The 19,514-nt window shown below is 39.7% G+C and overlaps 1 protein-coding gene across 8 annotated transcripts in view; it reads right to left on the reverse strand.

Annotated features, from left to right (window-relative positions):
* Nucleotides 1-19,514, reverse strand: part of CADPS (Ca++-dependent secretion activator) — a 524,321-nt gene that overhangs the window by 78,349 nt on the left and 426,458 nt on the right. For 4 of the 8 annotated variants that reach the window (XM_012642349.1, XM_012642427.1, XM_012642497.1 and 1 more), the window contains 3 exons: nucleotides 13,666-13,812; nucleotides 10,167-10,322; nucleotides 6,078-6,225 (listed from right to left, as the gene is read on the reverse strand). In XM_012642349.1, the coding sequence (XP_012497803.1) occupies nucleotides 6,078-6,225; nucleotides 10,167-10,322; nucleotides 13,666-13,812 (451 nt within the window). The remainder of the gene's footprint in view (nucleotides 1-6,077; nucleotides 6,226-10,166; nucleotides 10,323-13,665; nucleotides 13,813-19,514) is intronic. The other 4 variants (XM_012642835.1, XM_012642705.1, XM_012642642.1 and 1 more) reach the window with 2 other exon arrangements.

Raw genomic sequence — 19,514 nt, forward strand, 5'->3', positions numbered from 1 at the left:
ATTATGGGATTTAACTAAATCAGAAAAGCTAGCTGTGTATAAAATAATACAGTATGGAAAATTAAATAAGGGGCTTCTAATCAAGCAAAGAAGAATAGCATTGAGAACAGAAACATTCCCTTGAAAAACTTGGCTGAAACGGTAAAGAGAGAAGGGCAATTGTTCACCACACACCAAGAAAGATTTAGGGTCTTGGTTTAACAGAGTTAATGATGTCATTCTTTCTCCCAAGAGAAACAAGCTTCCTCTCCAAGTACAGGGGAACTTCAAACCCTTTCGTAGGGAGACAACAGTAGAGACACGGAGGCTTAAGGACACATGGTGGTTTATGGGAACCTCTTCCCACCTTCAACTTTTCCATGTCAAACTTGGTCCTAACTGCTCTCCAGGTAGTCCCACTACCCCTCTCTTTCACACTGTACAAATATTATAATTTCCACTCTTCTTCTGTTATTATGAACATTTCTTTTTTTCTGCATATAAAACAAAGTGTTTTGATGTGACTATTCTGATTCTTACTTCCAGGGGAAACTTGAGCATGTCAATCTCTGTTACTATATTTCCTCATTTTTGCAGTGGGGCTAGAATTGTCACTGTTGTGAATTCACCTGATTCACATAACCAAGTAATAAAAATGCATGGAAACATGGTTTAGAAACTTAAAAGTACTTGTGGCAGTATTATTACTACTGCTACCATGTTTGTATACATTTCTCTAAACTCATCTAAAATCCACATATTTTATTATATATAAATTATGCCTTGATTTATGTAAAACCTACTTTGGGAAAGATAGTAGAACAGGGTAATAATTACTCTGTTTATCACATAGCAAAGGGGAAAATATCAAAGCAGCCCCCATTTTATTCAAGTAATTACAAAATACATGAATCCCTTTTGCCAGTTTTTCCTGATATATGAAATTTATTGGATTAACTTGCTTTTGGGAACAACAGTGAATACTCTGTCTTCACTCTTTTCTTTCTTGGTAGATATATTGTTCTATGCAGACAGGAAGCTCCATGAATAGGTATTTATACCACTAGAGCATGTTTTAATTATCATCTCTCTACCAGATTATTTTGTTATAAAATATCTTGCAGTCTGATTGTCTAATTCTACCTGCATCCCAATATGGGTACAAAGAGGGATCTTTCCCATTTTCTTGTCCTCCCTGACGGCCTTCTTGGAGTATCTTGTCCTACACCCCTAAATTATATCCTGGGGCCCAAGATCATGGTGATAGCTGCTCAGGGAACAACTAATCTTCAACAGCATGGAAAGTTTGGTGAGTTCACTTTTGCTTCTCACAAGCTAAATTGCAAATTCACAATCACTACGTGAAAATCATTCCACTTGACTTTCTGTGCTGCATGTTTTGCCTTGTCATAGAACAGATTGTGTGTATGTTGTCTTTCTGTTAAGACCATCTGACCTTGGAAATGAGATGAAAACACACTAGACCAAGTGAGAAACTATTTAATACACAATTTCCTCTCTATTGGTACTTCACAAATTTTAATGAAAAAATAAATATTTAAGATAGAAAAGTATGGTTAACAAATGTTTCAACAGCTGCCTTTAGATGTGACATTACCCAATGATGAAATTCAGGAAGTGATCTTAAAATTGGGGATTGCATCACCTGGCCAGTATCTAGTCTAAAACAGGCTGAGGGAGATGAAACCCTGGGGAGGCCCATATTGCTAAGTAGATCTATAATATGGGCTTCATATCCAATACTCACAAAGTGCAAACTACGTAAAAACATTGGACTTCCATCTATTCTTATTCCAATTTCAGGATGTTGTCAGTCATTCTTGGTCAATCTCATTTTAACTCAGTTTTACTTTGGAGATGAATATCCCCATTCTACAAGGTGAGAAAAGTCAAGGAGGGAACATTTCCATGTGACTTCCCACTGAAGTTCTCCTTACTGTCACAGCCAATGTGCCAGGCCACTCACAGGAAGTATGTATTTACAGACAATCATGTCTGGCTTTATTCTCACTGTTCTCAGCCACCTGGCATTCTAATAAGAGGCCTCACTTCCCACAGGTTGGCCACTTAGGTGTCTGTAATTCACTTATCCTAAGGAGAAATGTCATAATGCCATGGTAGATCTCTTTAGCATAGCTTGGGAAAACTGACAGTGTTAGGATAAGAATCACAGACAAGAACACAGTATTGGATGGGCCCTTAATAAAGATACTCAGTCTAGGGGTGTATGAACTATTTTGGGAAAACCAAGAAATGTTTAAAAGCCTCAGTTATTGTTTTCACTAAAAAAAAAAAAAATGTCGAGCCATATAGGGAGAATACATGTAGTCTTTCCTGCTTTATCAGATAGAACAATGCCCAGAAAGAAACAGATACTATTCTTTAGCATCAAAAATGTTACTATTTGAGCAAGTCAAAAAAAACTTTTTAATTTTACATCCAGAAGTTAGGGGACCTTATCTTCAATTTCAACAAGCTACACACTTCCCAAAGGTTGTGTGTTGCATGCTATATTTTTCATTCAACAAATGACTACAGTATGGTTACAAGAGAAAGTGACTTGCTCAAGGTTACATAATTTAGTAGCTTAAGTGTGGCATGTACAGGATGTTGTAGATTAAACCACTAGACAACTTATTCTTCTGGAAAACCAGACTCCAAGGTTAAGCTAAGGTCATTCTACTTTAGCACAGAAGGGATTAGTGGCAAAGATGAAAGACAGGGTCCACCACTGTGATAAATGTCAACTTATTTCCCATAACGTACCTTGAACTGGGGTCTATGATTGGGTCTAGGGAGGTCTGCAGGTCTCCTGAAATTGTGTAGTAATATTGTGTGAAAATAGTTCTTTTTCCTGGGAAATGGCTCCATAACTTTCATCATATGCTCGGTAGAGTTTGTGACAACAACTCCCTCACTCCCACTACTCTCCCTAAATCCCTAGCTCAAAAAGCAAAAAGTTAAGATCAGAGTGACTTGGCTTGGTTGGAAGAATCATTTAGCCATCTGACCAGGTATGTGGGAGCTTTTAAAACATGGCTATAATTTAATCAACCTAGAGAGAGCCTGTGAAAACTGCTGCAGGAAAGGGAAGCCAGTCCTCTTGTATCAACCCTTCCCTACCCTGGATTGGTGCCATCCTTGGGAAACTCAGTTAAAATGCACATCTCGAGAAGCTCTAAGAGGAAATAGATAAATTGAACTTCAACAAACTTAAGAAAACACCTTGTGCTTTAAAGAATACTATCAAGAAGTGGAAAAGAAAACCCACAGAATGGGAGAAAATAGTTGAAAATCATATATATGATAAAGGTCTAGTATTCAGAATACACAAAGAATTCTTAAAACTCAACAATAAAAAGACAAATAGCCCAATTAAAAAATGGGTAGAGGATTTAAATAGATATTTCTTCAAAATATGTGCAATGGCCAATAAACATGAAAAAATGCTAAACCTCACTATAAATCAAAAACCACAAGAGATACTGCTCCACATACACTAGGATGGCTATAATAAAAAGACAGATAATAAGTATTGGCTAAAATGTGGAGAAATCACATAGCTGGTGGGAATGTAAAGCGGTGCAGCCACTTTGGAAAACAGATTGGCAGTTACTCTAGAAGCTAAGCATAGGGTTACTGTATGACCCAGCAACTCCACCTTTTTAGGTATATACCCAAGAGAGTTGAAAACATAGGTCCACATGAAAACTTGTACACAAATGTTTGTGGCAGCATTCATAATAGCTAAAAAGTGGAAACAATTCAAATATCCATCAACTGATGAATGGATAAACAAAATGTGCTATATCCATACCATAGAATACATTATTTAGCCATAAGAAGGGAAGATCAATACATGCTACAGCATGGATGAATCTTGAAAACATTATGCTAAGTGAAAGAAGCCAGGCACAAGGGGGAATATACTGCATGATTTTATTTATATGAAATGTTAAGAATAGAGAAATTGTTAGAGACAGAAAGTAGATTGGTAATTTCCTAGGGCTGGAGAGGGAGAGAGGAAGGGAGGAGAATGACTATTAATGGGTACTCGATTTCTCTTTGGGGTGATGAAATATGTCCTAAAATTGACTCTAGTGATGGTTGCATTACTTTCTGAATATACTAAAACTATTAAATCACACACTTTAAAAGGGGTGAATTTTATGGGTGCATAAATTATGTCTCAATCAAAAAAAGAAAAAAAAAAAAGCCCCAAGGGGAGAAAAACTAAGGAGGGACAAGATTCTGGAAAGTATGAACTCAAAGGGATCTTAATGAATTTTCAAGATCACCAAAACAGGGCTCTTAAAGTGGGATCTGTGAAGCCTAAAAGATTGTTCAGACTGAGAAACTCCGGAGGGTGGTGGGCAGTGAAGGGGTGCAGAGCTGGAGAGCAACTTGGCAGCTTGGGCTCTGGGCTCCTTTCCCTCGACCTCCTACCCCTCTGCAGGCCCTACCTGCTCCCAGAGCAGCTCTATTTTTATTTGTTGCACACACTGGCCTTTTTGGTATGGTTTGAAGAACTGATTCTGCTGCTAAAAACAGCCTGAATAAAAGTGGAATAGTCCTACCATTTTACAGATAAGGAAACTGAGGCTCAAAGAGGCTGAATGACTTTCAAACTCCAGTTTGCAGCACAGCCAGGGGAAGAAAGCTGGTGTCTGAACACTCAAACCCAGGTCTTTCCCTAGGGGATGATCCTTCTTGCCTGAGCCCTTCTCCTTAACTCATTTTTAGGTAGTGAGCCTCCACATCGGTGGTTCTTAATAGTGTGGTCTCTGGAGCAGCAAGCAGCATCAGTATCACCAGGAAACTTGCCAGAAACACAAATCTTAGACCACTCCTCAGACCTATCTGAAACTCCTGGGGTGAGACCCAACAATCTAAGTGTTCAGATGCTCTCTAGTGAGTTTAATGCACAATGAAATTTGAGAACCACTGTTCCAGATCCTTCATGTGAGCAAAAGGTGCCAGGAAAGAGAACTGAGGGCCCCCTGCATATGACTCCGGTATCTAGAATGTAACCCTCAGGGAAAGGTCCTCGAGGAGAAAACTCAGTTAGGAGCAGAAGTCAACCAGGGTGGGGGCAGGGGCGGGGGCTGAGGAAGCTGACTTGTGGGGGAAACAAGGTTGGAGATGATCTTGCCAGGAAGAGAATACCACCAACCCACATTTAAAAATGGAAGGTGCCGAAACAGAAAATAAATAACGAATAAGGAGCAAATATAATTTAGTAAAAATTCTGAACATGTAAGCTGGTATCGAAAGATCTGATTTAGGAGCAATTTATGCCAATTGGCAACAACATAGAGTTGCCAGAAATGTTTCTGAATTAATTCTAAATTGGTATATGAATATCTAGCTGGCTTAAGGCCATCAGAGAAAAATGATCATGATAGTCTTTAATCAAGCCCAAGTTGCTGTTTCCTTCTCCTTTACATTTTAAATACCGCTTTGGAATTGCAAACTTAGGAAAGGACTAAACTTTTGGTCAGGGAAGATTCACAATCAACCCAGTGTAAGGAAAATTGAAAGTCTGCAATTTTTTCGAAATTCAGAGCCTGCTGGCTGGTGATCAGGTAGCAGGGTGATCTAACATCATATATCCAATGCAAGGAAGAGCTCTCCTGCTGTCCAGATGTTCAAAGTGACAAAAATGCACTTCAAATTTGAAAATGACTTGCATTCTGGCAAACACAGATCTGTTGGAGATACCAGACTAATAAATAAGGTCGTCAAACATCATTTAGCTTAAAGGAACGTTATGGCCACCCCAACTCCAGCCAAGAATCACTTCCAAGAGACTGGCATTCTTATCAGCACATGCCTTAGAAATTTACTTGACAAACAGATACCGAACACTCATCTATGGCTTAATCCACAAATGTTAGAGAATATTTCTGAAACTAGCAGACTAGGGTAGATGGAAAGAATTTGTGCAGGTTTCTTCTACATGATCAATGGAGAGGGGGAAAAAAAAAATCTGTATTAGCTATTCAACCTGCAGTTCTTTGTTATGGCAGCCCTAGCAAACGAATGACAATCTGTATTTTTTTTTTTTTTTTTTTTACCTCTTGGCCCATTTCCATGCTGCAAAGTTTTGTTGATTGAGCTTTGGCATCAACCATAACATTAAACATGGTGCATATTGACTGTGGGACTCGAAAATCTGTTGATCGACTGGTTTTTTGCAGCTTAACTTCAAATGCAATCCTGGTTCTATTAAAACAAAGTAGGAAAAGACCAATTCAGCGTTCAGATGGCAGCAGGTGGAGGAGATATTTTCTGAGAGGTCAGTGAAAAAGAAAATTGAAGGCTGTAATCAGTTTCAAGTGACAATGACTTCACATGTGTTCTTTTTTAAATGACTTTCCCAACTAAGGAAGGCCTATTCACGGAGACAGCCACTCACACCCTTCCTTTCTTGGCAGTACACGGAACACCTGTAGCTTGGCGTATTTCTGTCTATAGTTTACATGCTATGGAGAACCCTAATTGCAGGAGAAAGAATGGATTCACAAAAACCCGATTACAGCAGTACAGCATATGTAAGTTCTCGCACATTGGCAACTGCCTACCTTGAATTACTTCATTAAAAAAACAAAAAACAAAAAAGCAATTTCTAATTTTCAAAACCTCATGGTGGAGAAAAATCTTAAATGACATTTATTATTATTTTTTCCTTTCTGGTTTGAAAGAGACTGAAATTTTAAAAATCCAGCAAGTTTATTACATTGTTTTAAAGACTAAAAAATTGTTTTTGCTTGCTAAAGGTGAAAAAAAAAAAAGGAAATATATCAAGCTACTAAAGATGGCTACCTTTAGGGAGGGGAGTGAAATTAGGAGGCATGGTATTAGAGAAATTCCACTATGTTTTATTTATTTTCAAAGTCAACATATTATTTTGCTATAAAAATGTATTTTTAGAATTAAAAATGTCATACTTACCATACAACTATCTTATACACACACACACACACACACACACATATTTTATATACATAATATACAATTCAAAGCTTGTGTCATGGTGGAATCCGAATGTAACCTAATTCTGACATCAGTCATGACTCCAGCAATGCGCTAACCACTTATAGGAGAAACCCAGCCCAGCATGGCCAGCTGGTAATACAAGTATGAGATCTGATCCTTGACATGAGCATTGTAAAGAGGCCTAGTTATATCCGAAAAGGTTTCAGGGAAGTGGGTCACATCATCATGTATCTTTAAAGGGAAGCACCTGGTAAGTAAGTGGCTTTATTAAAGACCCTTTCATTGGATACATCTTTCTAGCATTGCTCACCGTCAGGTTCTGGAGATCACGCAGTCACCAGGAAGGCACCGCTTTAAGAGGAATTTGTAGCAGTTTTGTAACAGTGCATAGGAGGACCACACAGCTAGTTAGCTCAGGAAAGGATGCCAGCTTGCTAACACACCCTGGGTGCATGCAGGGAAGCCAAGTATAATTTCTAAGGTTGGGAGCCCAGTTCTTAAGAAAAAAAAAACCCTAAAAAACCCAAACCCTTAAAACACCCCTATATATTATATGATCATGTTAAAGATAAATGTATCTTGGCTTCTAAAGACTCAGTGCACCAAAGTAGCTTTCTAATCATGATGATCATTTTAAGCTATGCTGAAAATACATAATTTGCTGGTTTTGTGAAAGGAGGCCTGATGGGGACCGAGTTGGACAGGTCCCTGCGCTGATCTTCTGAGCCTTGTGTGCCAGTTCCGGCCCAATTTGAGAAATGGAAATGCTAAATTTCTCCCTTCGAATGAAGTAATCATCTTCTGTTTTCACAGGAGAACTGTTCATAGCCTTTGGAGTGCAGCGTTGTGAAAAGAGGAAACTGAATACAAAATTAATGTGACGGTGAGGGTTCTAGGGGACCAAAAAGCCAGGCTTCGAGAGGTCACTTAATCCAACTGAGTCTCCTTGAGGGCAGAGTCAGGGTGCCTTGTTTTGTGTTCAACACAGTACCTGATACAGACTAGACTAGAGGCTCTGTAAATGTCCATCAAATTAATTTATTACATTTCTTGGGAACTGAGACAGGAGGAGTGCCTTACTGACTTTTTGGCATTGCATATTTATGTTTATGAAATAATGTCCTTGCTACATGGGCCTAGAATAAGGGTTATTTATTCTGTCCCAAAGAGGAAAACAATGGTTCCAGGCTCTTCTAATGTAGATTATGTGTCTTAAAACATCCAAGAACTTCTCCATGTTCTGTCCTCTGAATCTGGAAGTCTGGGGATAATATTTCCACCTACTTTTGCTCATGTCTGTTCTGTGTGTCTAGGGCCTTAGTTAAAAGGGACATCAGGAAATTTAAGGGCCTAGGCCAGTCATACATGTGCAGTGGACCAATTTCTGTCAATAAAAGGTTACTTAATAGCTATTCTGCACCAAGCATGATGCCAAGACCTGGGGAGGGTGAGGAGAACCAAATGAACAAGATCCACTCTCTGCCTTTGTGTAGCTCAGCCTCCTGTGGCTCAGGTGTCTGAGCCATAAAGATATGATTACAAGGTGGGAAGGGATAATACAGAGTCCCTACCCACCTTTGACATTCTCACATCTTGCCTTTTACTCCGAGCATCTCCTTATTTCTTACTCCCTACCCAGAAGACTGGCTTCTTTCTCTCAGCGAAGGACATACATGTCCTTCTGTACAATTGGGTGCACAGGTCAGGAGCTGGTAAGTCTTAATCATTACATAATGCATTTTAGCCCCTAGGACAGATCATGAAAGAGGTTTTTTGGTGGAATGCTTTGGCCATTGGAAAAGCATTGCTTTTCCTAAAATTGATGTAGGCTATGTAGGAGATAGTAGAATTCAAAACCCTAAGGAAATATTTTAACCGTAGGTTTGAGAAATAGGCCTGCCTTTGGTTCTGAGAGTGAGAAGAAAAGAGCAAAACTCAAAATCTGGGTCACTAGGACTTTAAGCTTCCAGAAATAGCATCAAACACCTGCCCAGATTCTTGGGACCAGGTAGTTCCTTCCCCAATTCCTGCTGAGATGCTGTCCACCTACCTGGAATGGCGTTGTTCTTTTGCCCTTTTGGTTTCTAGTTTTGATGCTATTACTTCCCTTTTCTTCTTCCGAGACATAAAATGATGAATTCAATGCACTTCCAGGCAAACCCAGCTCCCATCACCCACAACTGATCCATCAACTAAATTACACAACATCTGGAGATTTAGAGTAGCCTGGGCTGCTTACAGCCTGTTTTTTTGAATGAGGAAAAACCATGGAACAGTTATGAACTGGAAAAGGAACTTGAATGTGTATCTGGGGGTAGACAGGGCTATGATGATGAGGTCACATCAGTGGAATTCCACTTCTGTACCTGATATCCAGATAGAGACACTCATTCTTCATTGCATGCCAAGAACTTAACCCGGTGCCTAGTCTATGGGAGGAGCTCAAACAATGCTTGTTGAATGGATGAATGTTGTCCTCATTTTCTTTCCCTCACCTTCTCAGAACAGTCTGCCTGGGAACTTCAAGTGAAGCATCTCTACCCCTGTCCTGTAAGCCACAGTGACAAAACAGGTAATCTGTGGGCAGGCAAAATATAATATTCGCTGTTTCATGCTCCCTTGTTGATATCCAACTAGATTTTGGGCAGGACAACGAATGGCACATAGCAGGTGCTCATTTCTTACATACAGAAGGAATTGCAATGCTGAGGCCCTGCTCACATAGCCGAAAAATTAGTAGATTCCCGCTACCTGTCCTGGATATGCTGGCTCTAGAATGGTATATTCTTCTCTTTTTTTCATCCAGCTGTCCTCCCTGCACATGCTCATACACTTAACAAATACTTATTAGTTAAGTATTTTATGCCAGATACTGCTAGATATTGGGGATACAAACAGGAATGCAAGAATGGACAGGGATCTTTTGCTCACAGAGCTAAAAACCATGAAAAAATTGGCAGCCAGATTGTTTTGGGTTTTGGACAGATGGAGGGCAGGTGAACGGAAGCTAGACTTTGGCAGCCACCACTCCAGCTGACTTCAACAAGCAATCGCCTTCTCCAAGATACTCCAAATGATGGTCAATTGAAAGAACAGCCGTCTAGCCTTCCCTGAGTCTGAGTATAGCAGGGAAGGAGTGCCGGACCTGTCCAGCCATCTGTGCTTACCTTTTGACGCAAGACTCAATCATGTCACTTGCCATCAACTTCAGCCGTTGTTCCAGGTGCTTTCCAAACTCTTCTTCGGGCCAGTGCAAGTCCCGAATAAAGGTCTGAAGGGCATCGAGTTTCCAGAATAGATCTTCCGAGGTGCCTGATCCATTACTGGTAGGATAAAAAATTAGAAAACAAGAGTCACCCAGGGGCCTCAGGCTCTGGAAAGACTAACACAGAGACAACCGGGGGTCAGAAGGCTTAAGGCAAACAGTAGCTTCAGCATACAAAACGACGTGTGTTGGCGGTGGAGGTGGGGGCAATCTCCACCGGCAGATTTTGAGTTTTACCATACATGAATTAGTGTGCTTTGCTCGGCCAATTACTCCAGACCAGTGAGAAGTCTGAAGAAGGTGTTGCCCCGTCACAACCAGGAGAATGGTGTATGGTAAAAATCAGCCTTCTTTTAATAACCACATTAGCACATGTGATGATTCAGATGAAGGCCACGAACCAGGGGGAGAAATAAGTCTCAATGGATAATAACTACATGGCAACATGCAGTTATTAAAATTCAGGGTTTCATGCATTTCCCCAGCTCCCCTCCAGAGTGGAGGCCTCTTGGAGATTGCACAAGACCTGTAGTTTTAAAAGGACAGTGCTAACAAAGTGGTGAGCGAGGACCTGCTTTCTCTCTTGAAGTGCTGGAAAGAAACTGGGGTGACTCAGATCGAGATGGATACACCTGGATACCTTGAATCCAAAATTCTTGTTCAGTTTGGTTATCACTCCAATTTTCCTAGACCAGCCCATTGCATGGGCGGGGTCCTCACCAGGATAAGGTGAGTTGAGGCAGAGGAGGTTAGTGGACAGGGGATATTTTCCATGCTTTAGGGCTCAAAACCTGAGCTCTTTTACTGTTGCACCATCTTACCCAGTCCTCTGTGCAGATGGGGAAATTGGTCTTGATGCCTTTCTGTACAATGACGTCTAAGAAACTTTTACCTGGGGCATCCACAAAAAGCCTGTGTATGAGAAATGCTCCATCTCTCACCCTCTTGCCCTTCTCTGGCTGGCTTTCTCTTTTGTAACAATCCCATTTGGAGCTCTGAGGGGTGGCCGCCCCCCCAACCCCTTCCTCGCATACCACTAATGCTAACACGGTAATTTATAAAATGTCCAACACACCATGCATTACCACTTGTTCTGACATCGTCTATAGAAACAGATGAGAGTGGGTGTTTCTATTGTGACAGATGCCAGCTGCATTGAATTAATGCTTCAGAGAGAAATATAGCTAGTGCATAAATGCATACACAGCTACTGCAGGGCGGGGCGGGGGAACACTCCCAACATGCCGAGAGGGAGCCTACGGCCTGGACCAACAGGGTAATGTTCTCAAGGACAGACCAGTCTGAGGTCAGTACGTAGATGTATCTGACACGAAGGAGCAGGTAACATAGAAACACGTCCTTAAAATGAAAGGTGGCAAAGGAGGAAACCGGAATTATGAAAAGATATAGAATCAGGCATTTCCTGGTGGGAGATTGAGAATCCACGCCTTCTTTTCAGATACTATCGTAGGCATTGTTCAAAAGTGGGGGAATGCATTTTCTCTCTGTGAAAAGTTCAGCCTTCCCCCTAACCCCATCCTATGCTTGGGAAAAAGAAACCCCAACTTTGTCTAGTCTAAGCCCCGTTTTGGAACTGCATGGTTGTATGTTTTAAATCATTAAGTACATATGAATGCAATAATTGGTATTTATTACAACAACATTTTGACACCCATCTGGTTTCAGAGTTTTAAAAAAATTCTTGTAGGGTTTTTTTTCTTTGAAGAGCTTATTATTAAGTTTTGACATGAGGAAAAGAATATTTTCTTTTTATTTTTAAGATAAACTGTTAATGTTAAGGCAATAGCACCAAGATTATTTTGATTGCTGAGCAGTTACCAAAATGTGTTCCCACTCATGACTTAATTAATTGAACGGAGACCATTATCTGCTTTATTACAATGTCTTGATTCATATCTTTTCAAAAACAATGTCACAGAGCATGCACAGAAGGAGGTAAGAGAAGCTTTCAGATATTTATTTTAAAATTTCTAACAGATACTACCTAATCTAACTTTTAATATAGTCATCTTAGCATGAATATGATTTGTGTTCATTTTTAGAAGTGGTTTTTTTTTTTTTTAGATACAAATTTTTGGAGGTTTTAATTTGTCTTTAAAAGAGAATCAGATACATTGACCGTATGATTTCACTGTGACTTTGTGAGCAATTATAGGTTTTAAAAAACTATTAGGCAGCTTTGGGGGAGTCAGATAGAGCAGTCATGATAATGGCCTGTCTTCTACCTGGATTACTGGGAAAATAAAAATGCTTAGGGCCATCTTGATGAACGTGGTTTCGAGATTTCAAAACATCACTGCCAGTTTCAGATCATTTTTTATTCCTTTGATAATAACACTTCCCTTTGAAAATGTGCCAATTTATTCTTTCAAGAAAAAGCTTATCTGACCTATAATTAGCTGTGGCCTAAGAAAAGGATCAAAGAAGGGTATAGAATCGCTAAACCTTATTTCACTTATTAAATCACACACGTGGTTCTAATTTCATTTCCCAGAGGTAGAATTTATGGGTGCTGGATCTTCTTCTTGCTAAGAACAAAAGGAAAGAGGAGTCATTTCTGAAGCTACAAGAAATGGCTTCTCAATCCCCACACTCCCAAACTGCTAGCTTGAAAGAAGTGGCCCGTGCAACCTTGACATTTGTGTGGACGAATGTAAAAAATGACCCTATACTCAGACCACAGATGACATGGCTACTAAATATTCAATTCTTTGTTGCTTGAATCTTGTATTCCCAAATTTAGCAACCTTTTTGCTACCCAGCTTTCAAAGCTCCATATCCTATTACCACCTTGGAAAGTATCTTTACATAACACTTACATGACTAAAGCTTGATCCATTCAGAAATTTTCATTTAGCCCTGAACATACTGTTACTATATCCTGCCATTTGCTGACACCAGAAATATGCTTTATGGTTTAAACAGTCTCCAGGAATTTTTTATTTTTATTTTTATTTTTAAATACCGAGCTTTTAGGTAAATGTGTTTCCCTCTTAGATGTGGATCAGGCCAGAGATGACTGGCCAGCCCATCAAAGAGGTTTCTTGGACTATTTTTGGATGACTGACACATAATGTCATGTCACCTGAGTTAAAAAGCAAAAAAAGGTAGAATGCTTTTGCAAAAGGCTTCAGGGAGTGAAACATAGTCCTCAAGCCTTCAGTGGGCGTAAGACAAATTGTTAGTGCTGTATATATAGCAAACATCTTACAAATATGATGCATGCCAGAAATAAACAATATTGTCTCTGTATGATCAGCAAAATATGTCTAATTATCCATCTCCATCTCTGTTATATAGGATGTATAGAAATAAACAATACATATCCATGCCAAGATCACTGAGATTTAAATGAGATCTGATGTGAACTGAATACACACTCAGCATCATATATAGCAGCCATCCATGACGGTGCCGAAAAAGTAGGCATTTGTGGGATGCCTAGAGGGATGTTAACTGGTAGATTTGGTACTTTGGGAAGGTTCACATTGGGTAGGTTCACATTGGGTAGGTTACTGGTTAAACTCCTGTGGAAGAAACAGACAGAAAGAAAAAATACCATCACAGTGACAATGCAGATGTGGCAGAAGCACAGGACAGTTGTAAATAAATTGGCTAAGTCCACAGCAAGACGACAGCAAAAACTCAAGCGACACAGTTCAAAAAAGCAGCTTACGGATGGGGCACCGTGACGTGGCATCATATTCAGAGAGAAATGACAAAAGTTAATGGAAAAAAAATTAACCACAGAGTGACTTAAAAGCGTGGACACTCATGGAGCACCCATACACAATGATTATGTTGTTAAATGCCTCTGGGAGGGGCCTTTTCTTTCCAAATCCACTGCCGTCAAAACTCCAGAACCTGTCTCGTACTAAGAACTTCAAGTTCCTGGAATTCGGGGCACGGCTGGGGCTGGGGCTGCTGTGAAGTGACTGGGATGGGTAGACATGGTGGAATGCTTCACTTTTCTTATCTTTATACATTGTTTTTGATGGAGGCACATTTCTCAAGTTCGATATTCGATACAAGATGGAATAGGAAGTTCACCCACTTACACACACACATAATGGTGACATACAGAAATGGAATTGCTTCCACATGCTACTTCTGAAGACAGGTGTATGTGCGACGGGTTGTCAGAGCTGATGGTGAAGACTAAGAAATTGTACCAAGAAGGACCAGATTTGAATAATTTTGTAGACCATTTAAAGAAAATGGAAACTTCCTCTCCCAAACTAAGTCCACTTTAAATGCAGAAATGTTTACATGTAGAGACAGACATCTAGGAAAAGAAAACGATCCCAAATTCAGCTCTTATCTTAAACTGACCAAAAGTGGATTTCAAATGTGGCTTCATATCATAGTAGCTACCCTTAAAAGTGGGACGCAGACAGGAAGAAAGCATGGCAGGGGCTTCTGGGGTCCTGGGGATGTTCTATTTCTTCATCTGCATGATGTTATATAGTTACATGGGTGTGTTCAGTTTGTGAAAATTAAGCAAGCTGTGTATTTTTCTGTAAAACGTTAAAAGAAGTTAAAAATGACTAAAAAGTTAAAAATGTTACCTTGTATCAGTTTTTTGTTTTTGAACAAAGACAGATCAGCTGATGTGATGGAAGAGAGATGGATGATTTTATGAGTAAAGAGAGAAAATAAAACAAAACAAAACCCCCAGCTTGAGTCAACCGTATTTCTTCGGAGGGACTGTGTCGTGTACCTCTCCATGAGCTGGCATCGCATGTTTCTGTAGTGGCATTTTAAGGGTGTTCCATCCAGCCAAAGTCACTGGCACGGTAGAGCCCAGCCTCTCTGCATCTGAGAGGAGCCTTCCTGTTTAAGTGGAGTTGACAGCACTTTGGCAGAGGAGTTGAGGTTCTCTTTTTGGATCTTGCAGGAGAAGAGCACATTTTGCCAAAGCAGCTCTGCCCCGGGCAAGCTGTGTTTGACTAACAGGACTCCTGCAAGGGCTGGAGCTGCCTCTGGGCATGCTTGGGAGTGGGGAGAACATGCTTCCTGCTAAATCAGAAATTCTGGACTTTGTAGATAGCCCGGATGCCTGTCTCCCTCTAGAAACAAATTACTCTTTTACGATGGCAATATAGCCTTGGCTTGTAGACTGAAAAACCTAGAATGCAAAATTGCCTACCTGGCATTCGCTTTCTTAAGGGAGACAGGTGTCCCACAGATTTGTCCTGTACACCTCACATTTTGGGAAAGCCAATTATGTATCTCTACCTGGGACTAACGGGTACTCCTGTGAGAATGGTCAAGAGAAGACTAGTAAATATGACTATGAAGTAGAAGGGAAAAATGGAACTCTTCCTTCCATGTGTCTCTGTTTAACTAGGGAATTTGCCTTTGAATTCAGTCCCTGGTGGTTCTCAGTCTTAAACACTGCCATGTAACAAAACCGTTGGCGATTTCCACTGAGACATGTGTAAGCCTATATAAGCAAATGTGATCATTAAATGATACACACACTGAATAATGATCAAGGAATTAGGAGATCTTAGAGATGGCATCCTGGAAAGTTAAAATGTCAATTCTGAGCAAATTAAAAGTAGCTAGGAATGAATAACATACAAATGTATGCAAAAGCAACTTAATTTAAACATATTAGCGGATGGTGGGTACACAAATTAGAAGCACGCTTCATTTTGCACACAAAAAAATAAAAAAAAACCCTTATATTAATCAAAACATATTGTATTTGTAGAATACGACATTTTGGCTGGACTACTGCTCTGGACTCATAGACACATTTCCTTCATGTGACATTTTATAATGCTCTGCTTTTAACAGGATGAAACATGCTTGATATTTCTACTTTTAGTAAAATAATATATTGAAGAGTACATTACTAATGTTACTAATGTTTCATTTGGATATTAATAATGTAATCATCAAGGAGGCAATTCCAAACATAATACTTCACTAATATACATGTGAAAGGGAGAATTTTCAGGTAGCACTTAGTTCTAATCAGGCCCCTGGAGGTGATGGCTATAATGAATTATTATTTTAAAGAGGGCTCTTTAGCAACGACCTAAAAACACAAATCAGTCATGCTTCTCTGTAAGAATTGTAATTGGATATCTCTGGATAGTGTAAGAAGTGTACAATGCAATCCTAGCAACTGATTCATGTTAAAATTTAGACTCTCTCACTCATTTTGGGGACTCAGTTGAAATAAGATGGCTCCCATTTAGGTTAAAGGGCCCATCCTGGATGGTTTAAAAAAGTTCTCATCTACTCACTGTTATGTGGATGAAGGTTACAGATGTGTGTGTCTCATTGTTTCTACTGATGGAAATGACCAGAGGTGAAGTCATTCTTTCCTTTCTAGAATTAATTCTAATTAAGACACTGTCTCCACACAGAAGGGATATGGTTGTGTCTTCTCTCAAAGATTGGCTTCAAATTTACGGGTGGAGTTAGATTTAAGATACAAAATGCCTTCTACTTTCATGAGTCATTTCTTGCATGAATATATGTAGTACATCTTGTCTTCTCTTAGTCCTCTGGACCCTAAAACCTCTCTCAGAGTTTGTTCTTAGTTCTACTCCCTGCTTTGGGGCTTGGACGCTCTTTTATATCTTCCTAGAGTCTAGGGTGATATTTCTCAACCTTTTATTCATTATCATCTCCCTGAACCAACTTCCTTCTCCATGAAAATTTAATACCACATATATATGTATATTGGTCTATATATTGTATGTAGCCCTGTGCTTTATATATAAAAAGAGTAAAATGTTTTTAGACCACCCCGCTTCAAGAGCCAATTTTCACCAGCCTAAGTGCTATAAAGTTGCCATCGAGAGGGTCTCACATACAGAAAAAGATTCCAAACTCTATGGGATCTCAGAACCTCCCAAACATCTCTCCAGCCTATGGCTTGCCTACTTTACCATCCGTGCCGGCCCAAACCCAACACTCACTGTCTCTATTGCATGTTTTCCTTCCCCCATACTTTGGCCTTTGGGCGTGATCTTTCCCAGCGTCCCAGCCCCTTTGAAATCTCACTCCCCAAGCTATCTCCTTCATGACCCCTCATCAGAAGTTCATTCTCCTCTACTCTATGCTTTCACAACTCTTCTTTATGTTATTTGTACGTTTGTAGATTGGTAAATATTTAAAGTCATTTTTCTTGCATGTATGTTGCTCACACCCAACAAGATTGAAATACTCAACTGGGGGAATGTATCTTTCTCTCTTTCCCATCCCCACAGTTTTCCTGTGGTATCCTTATAATTCGGCCAGTGTGTGTTACTTAATAAATACGTCAATCAACCAGCAAATATTTACTGAACATTGGTTATGTCCCAGGCCCTGTTCTCAAATGTGCGTATGTGTTTGAGTATGAAGAGTCACATTTTCAGGAATGCTAGCATTGGAAAAGCTTTGGTTATTCAGAGTTTTTGTTTTACAAAAGAGGATACTGAGTCTCAGGCAGGGAGATTGAGGGGCTTCAATTCAGAAAACTTAAGCCTAGCATGATAGTGCATGTCTGTAGCTATTTGAAAGGCTGAGGTGGGAGGATCGCTTGAGCCCAGGAGTTGGAGGCTGCAGTGCACTATGATCACACCTGTGAATAGTCACTACACTCCAGCCTGAGCAACATAGCGAGACCCCATCTCTAACAAAAAAATACATATATATATATATATATACATACACACATTATGTGTGTATATATACATATATATATATACACACACACATATTTATATATACATAAAATAAATAAGTTCAGAAAACTTGGTGGCCCAGGGTCACCCAGCAAGTTAGCAGCAGAGCCAGGAGTTCTGACTCTAAGTCCAAAGCTTGTTGATTTGAGACCAGGCCACCTACATATTGCTAAGGTGTCTTTGGTCTGATGGTTTGTTATCACTAAGATGATGGTTAATATGTTCTACTCTAGTCACCATTTTACCACATATATGTATCTTATGTTATATGCCTTAAATCTACACAATACAATTTATTTTTTTTAAAAAGATATTTACATCTTTGACAATTTTGAAAAGGACATTTTAAAAATACTTTTCATAAGTGTATCTTAGGCAGAGAGAGAGAAAGTACATTTTGAGAAATGAGAATCCAGATTTTACAGTGTGCATATATCAAGAACCACTCAGAGCCATTCTAACCCGAAATGGGCAACCGGGCAACCAAGGGTTCCCTACACCTGGAGGTGTTTAAGTAGAGACTGAGTGACCGTCTGTCAGGGAAAGGGTAGTAGGTGGGGGTGAGGTGGGGTGGGGGTGGTGGGTAGTAGTCTTGGTAAGACTTTGGATGCGATGCTTTCTAGCTTTTCTTCCATACTGAAGGCCAAGATGGCTTATTAAGAGCCAGTGCTAAAGAGCTGGTGAAAATGTTGTTGACTACTTTTTAGGACCAAAAGGTCACATTCACAGTTGTCAGGAGGGTTGTAAACGATCTGCCCAACTGTGGGTGGGAGCCCCATGATATGTCCTGCCGGAAACCCATGAGAGGGTGATGGGCTCCAGATTTTATTTTACCTGGGCCTGTCTTTGAGAAGCTGACTGCCTTCAGCTGCGGTTAGAAGCTATGAGATGACATTTTCCACCAATTCATAGAGAGTCTAACTCTGACTGTGTCTGGCTTTATGGAAACAGAGATGAAGCCTCTCTTTTCTCTCCTTGCAGAGGTGGAAGACCATCTTTGTAGGGAAGGGCAGCAACAGGACTTGGCCATTTTACCCTTTCCATCAAATAATCTCAACTGTATCAAGCCTAAATGATTATGTCTCTATTTTCTTTTACAGGGTTATATTTTGAAATAAGAAAATCTGAATAATAAAGAATGATTTTATTCTGTTTTTAGCAAACTCAATATATTAGTATCATTTTTTTGTCAGAATGCTGCTTTTCCTTAATATATTGAATACTAGTTATTTTGACATAAACAATGCATTTCTCATTTTACCTATAATCAGGCGCCTATAATCATGACTTTTGAAAAGCAGAACTACTTGAGGATAGCAATTGTTTGAGAGAAAAGCTGTGTGTGTGTGTGTGTGTGTGTGTGTGTGTGTATTGGAGGATCGTGTGGCAAAATTTGACAAGATTGAGCAAACTAAATCCATTTACCTAAGCTAGTTTCTTGTTTTGAAGTGAGCTTGATGAAAAGTATTCCAAAAAGATCATTTTTTACTTGGAAAAAAAATCCAAGAAGAAAAATAAATTTCTGCTTTTTTATCAAC

Source organism: Propithecus coquereli, unplaced genomic scaffold (assembly GCF_000956105.1).
Source record: "Propithecus coquereli isolate 6110/MARCELLA unplaced genomic scaffold, Pcoq_1.0 Scaffold1, whole genome shotgun sequence".
NCBI lineage: Eukaryota > Metazoa > Chordata > Mammalia > Primates > Indriidae > Propithecus > Propithecus coquereli.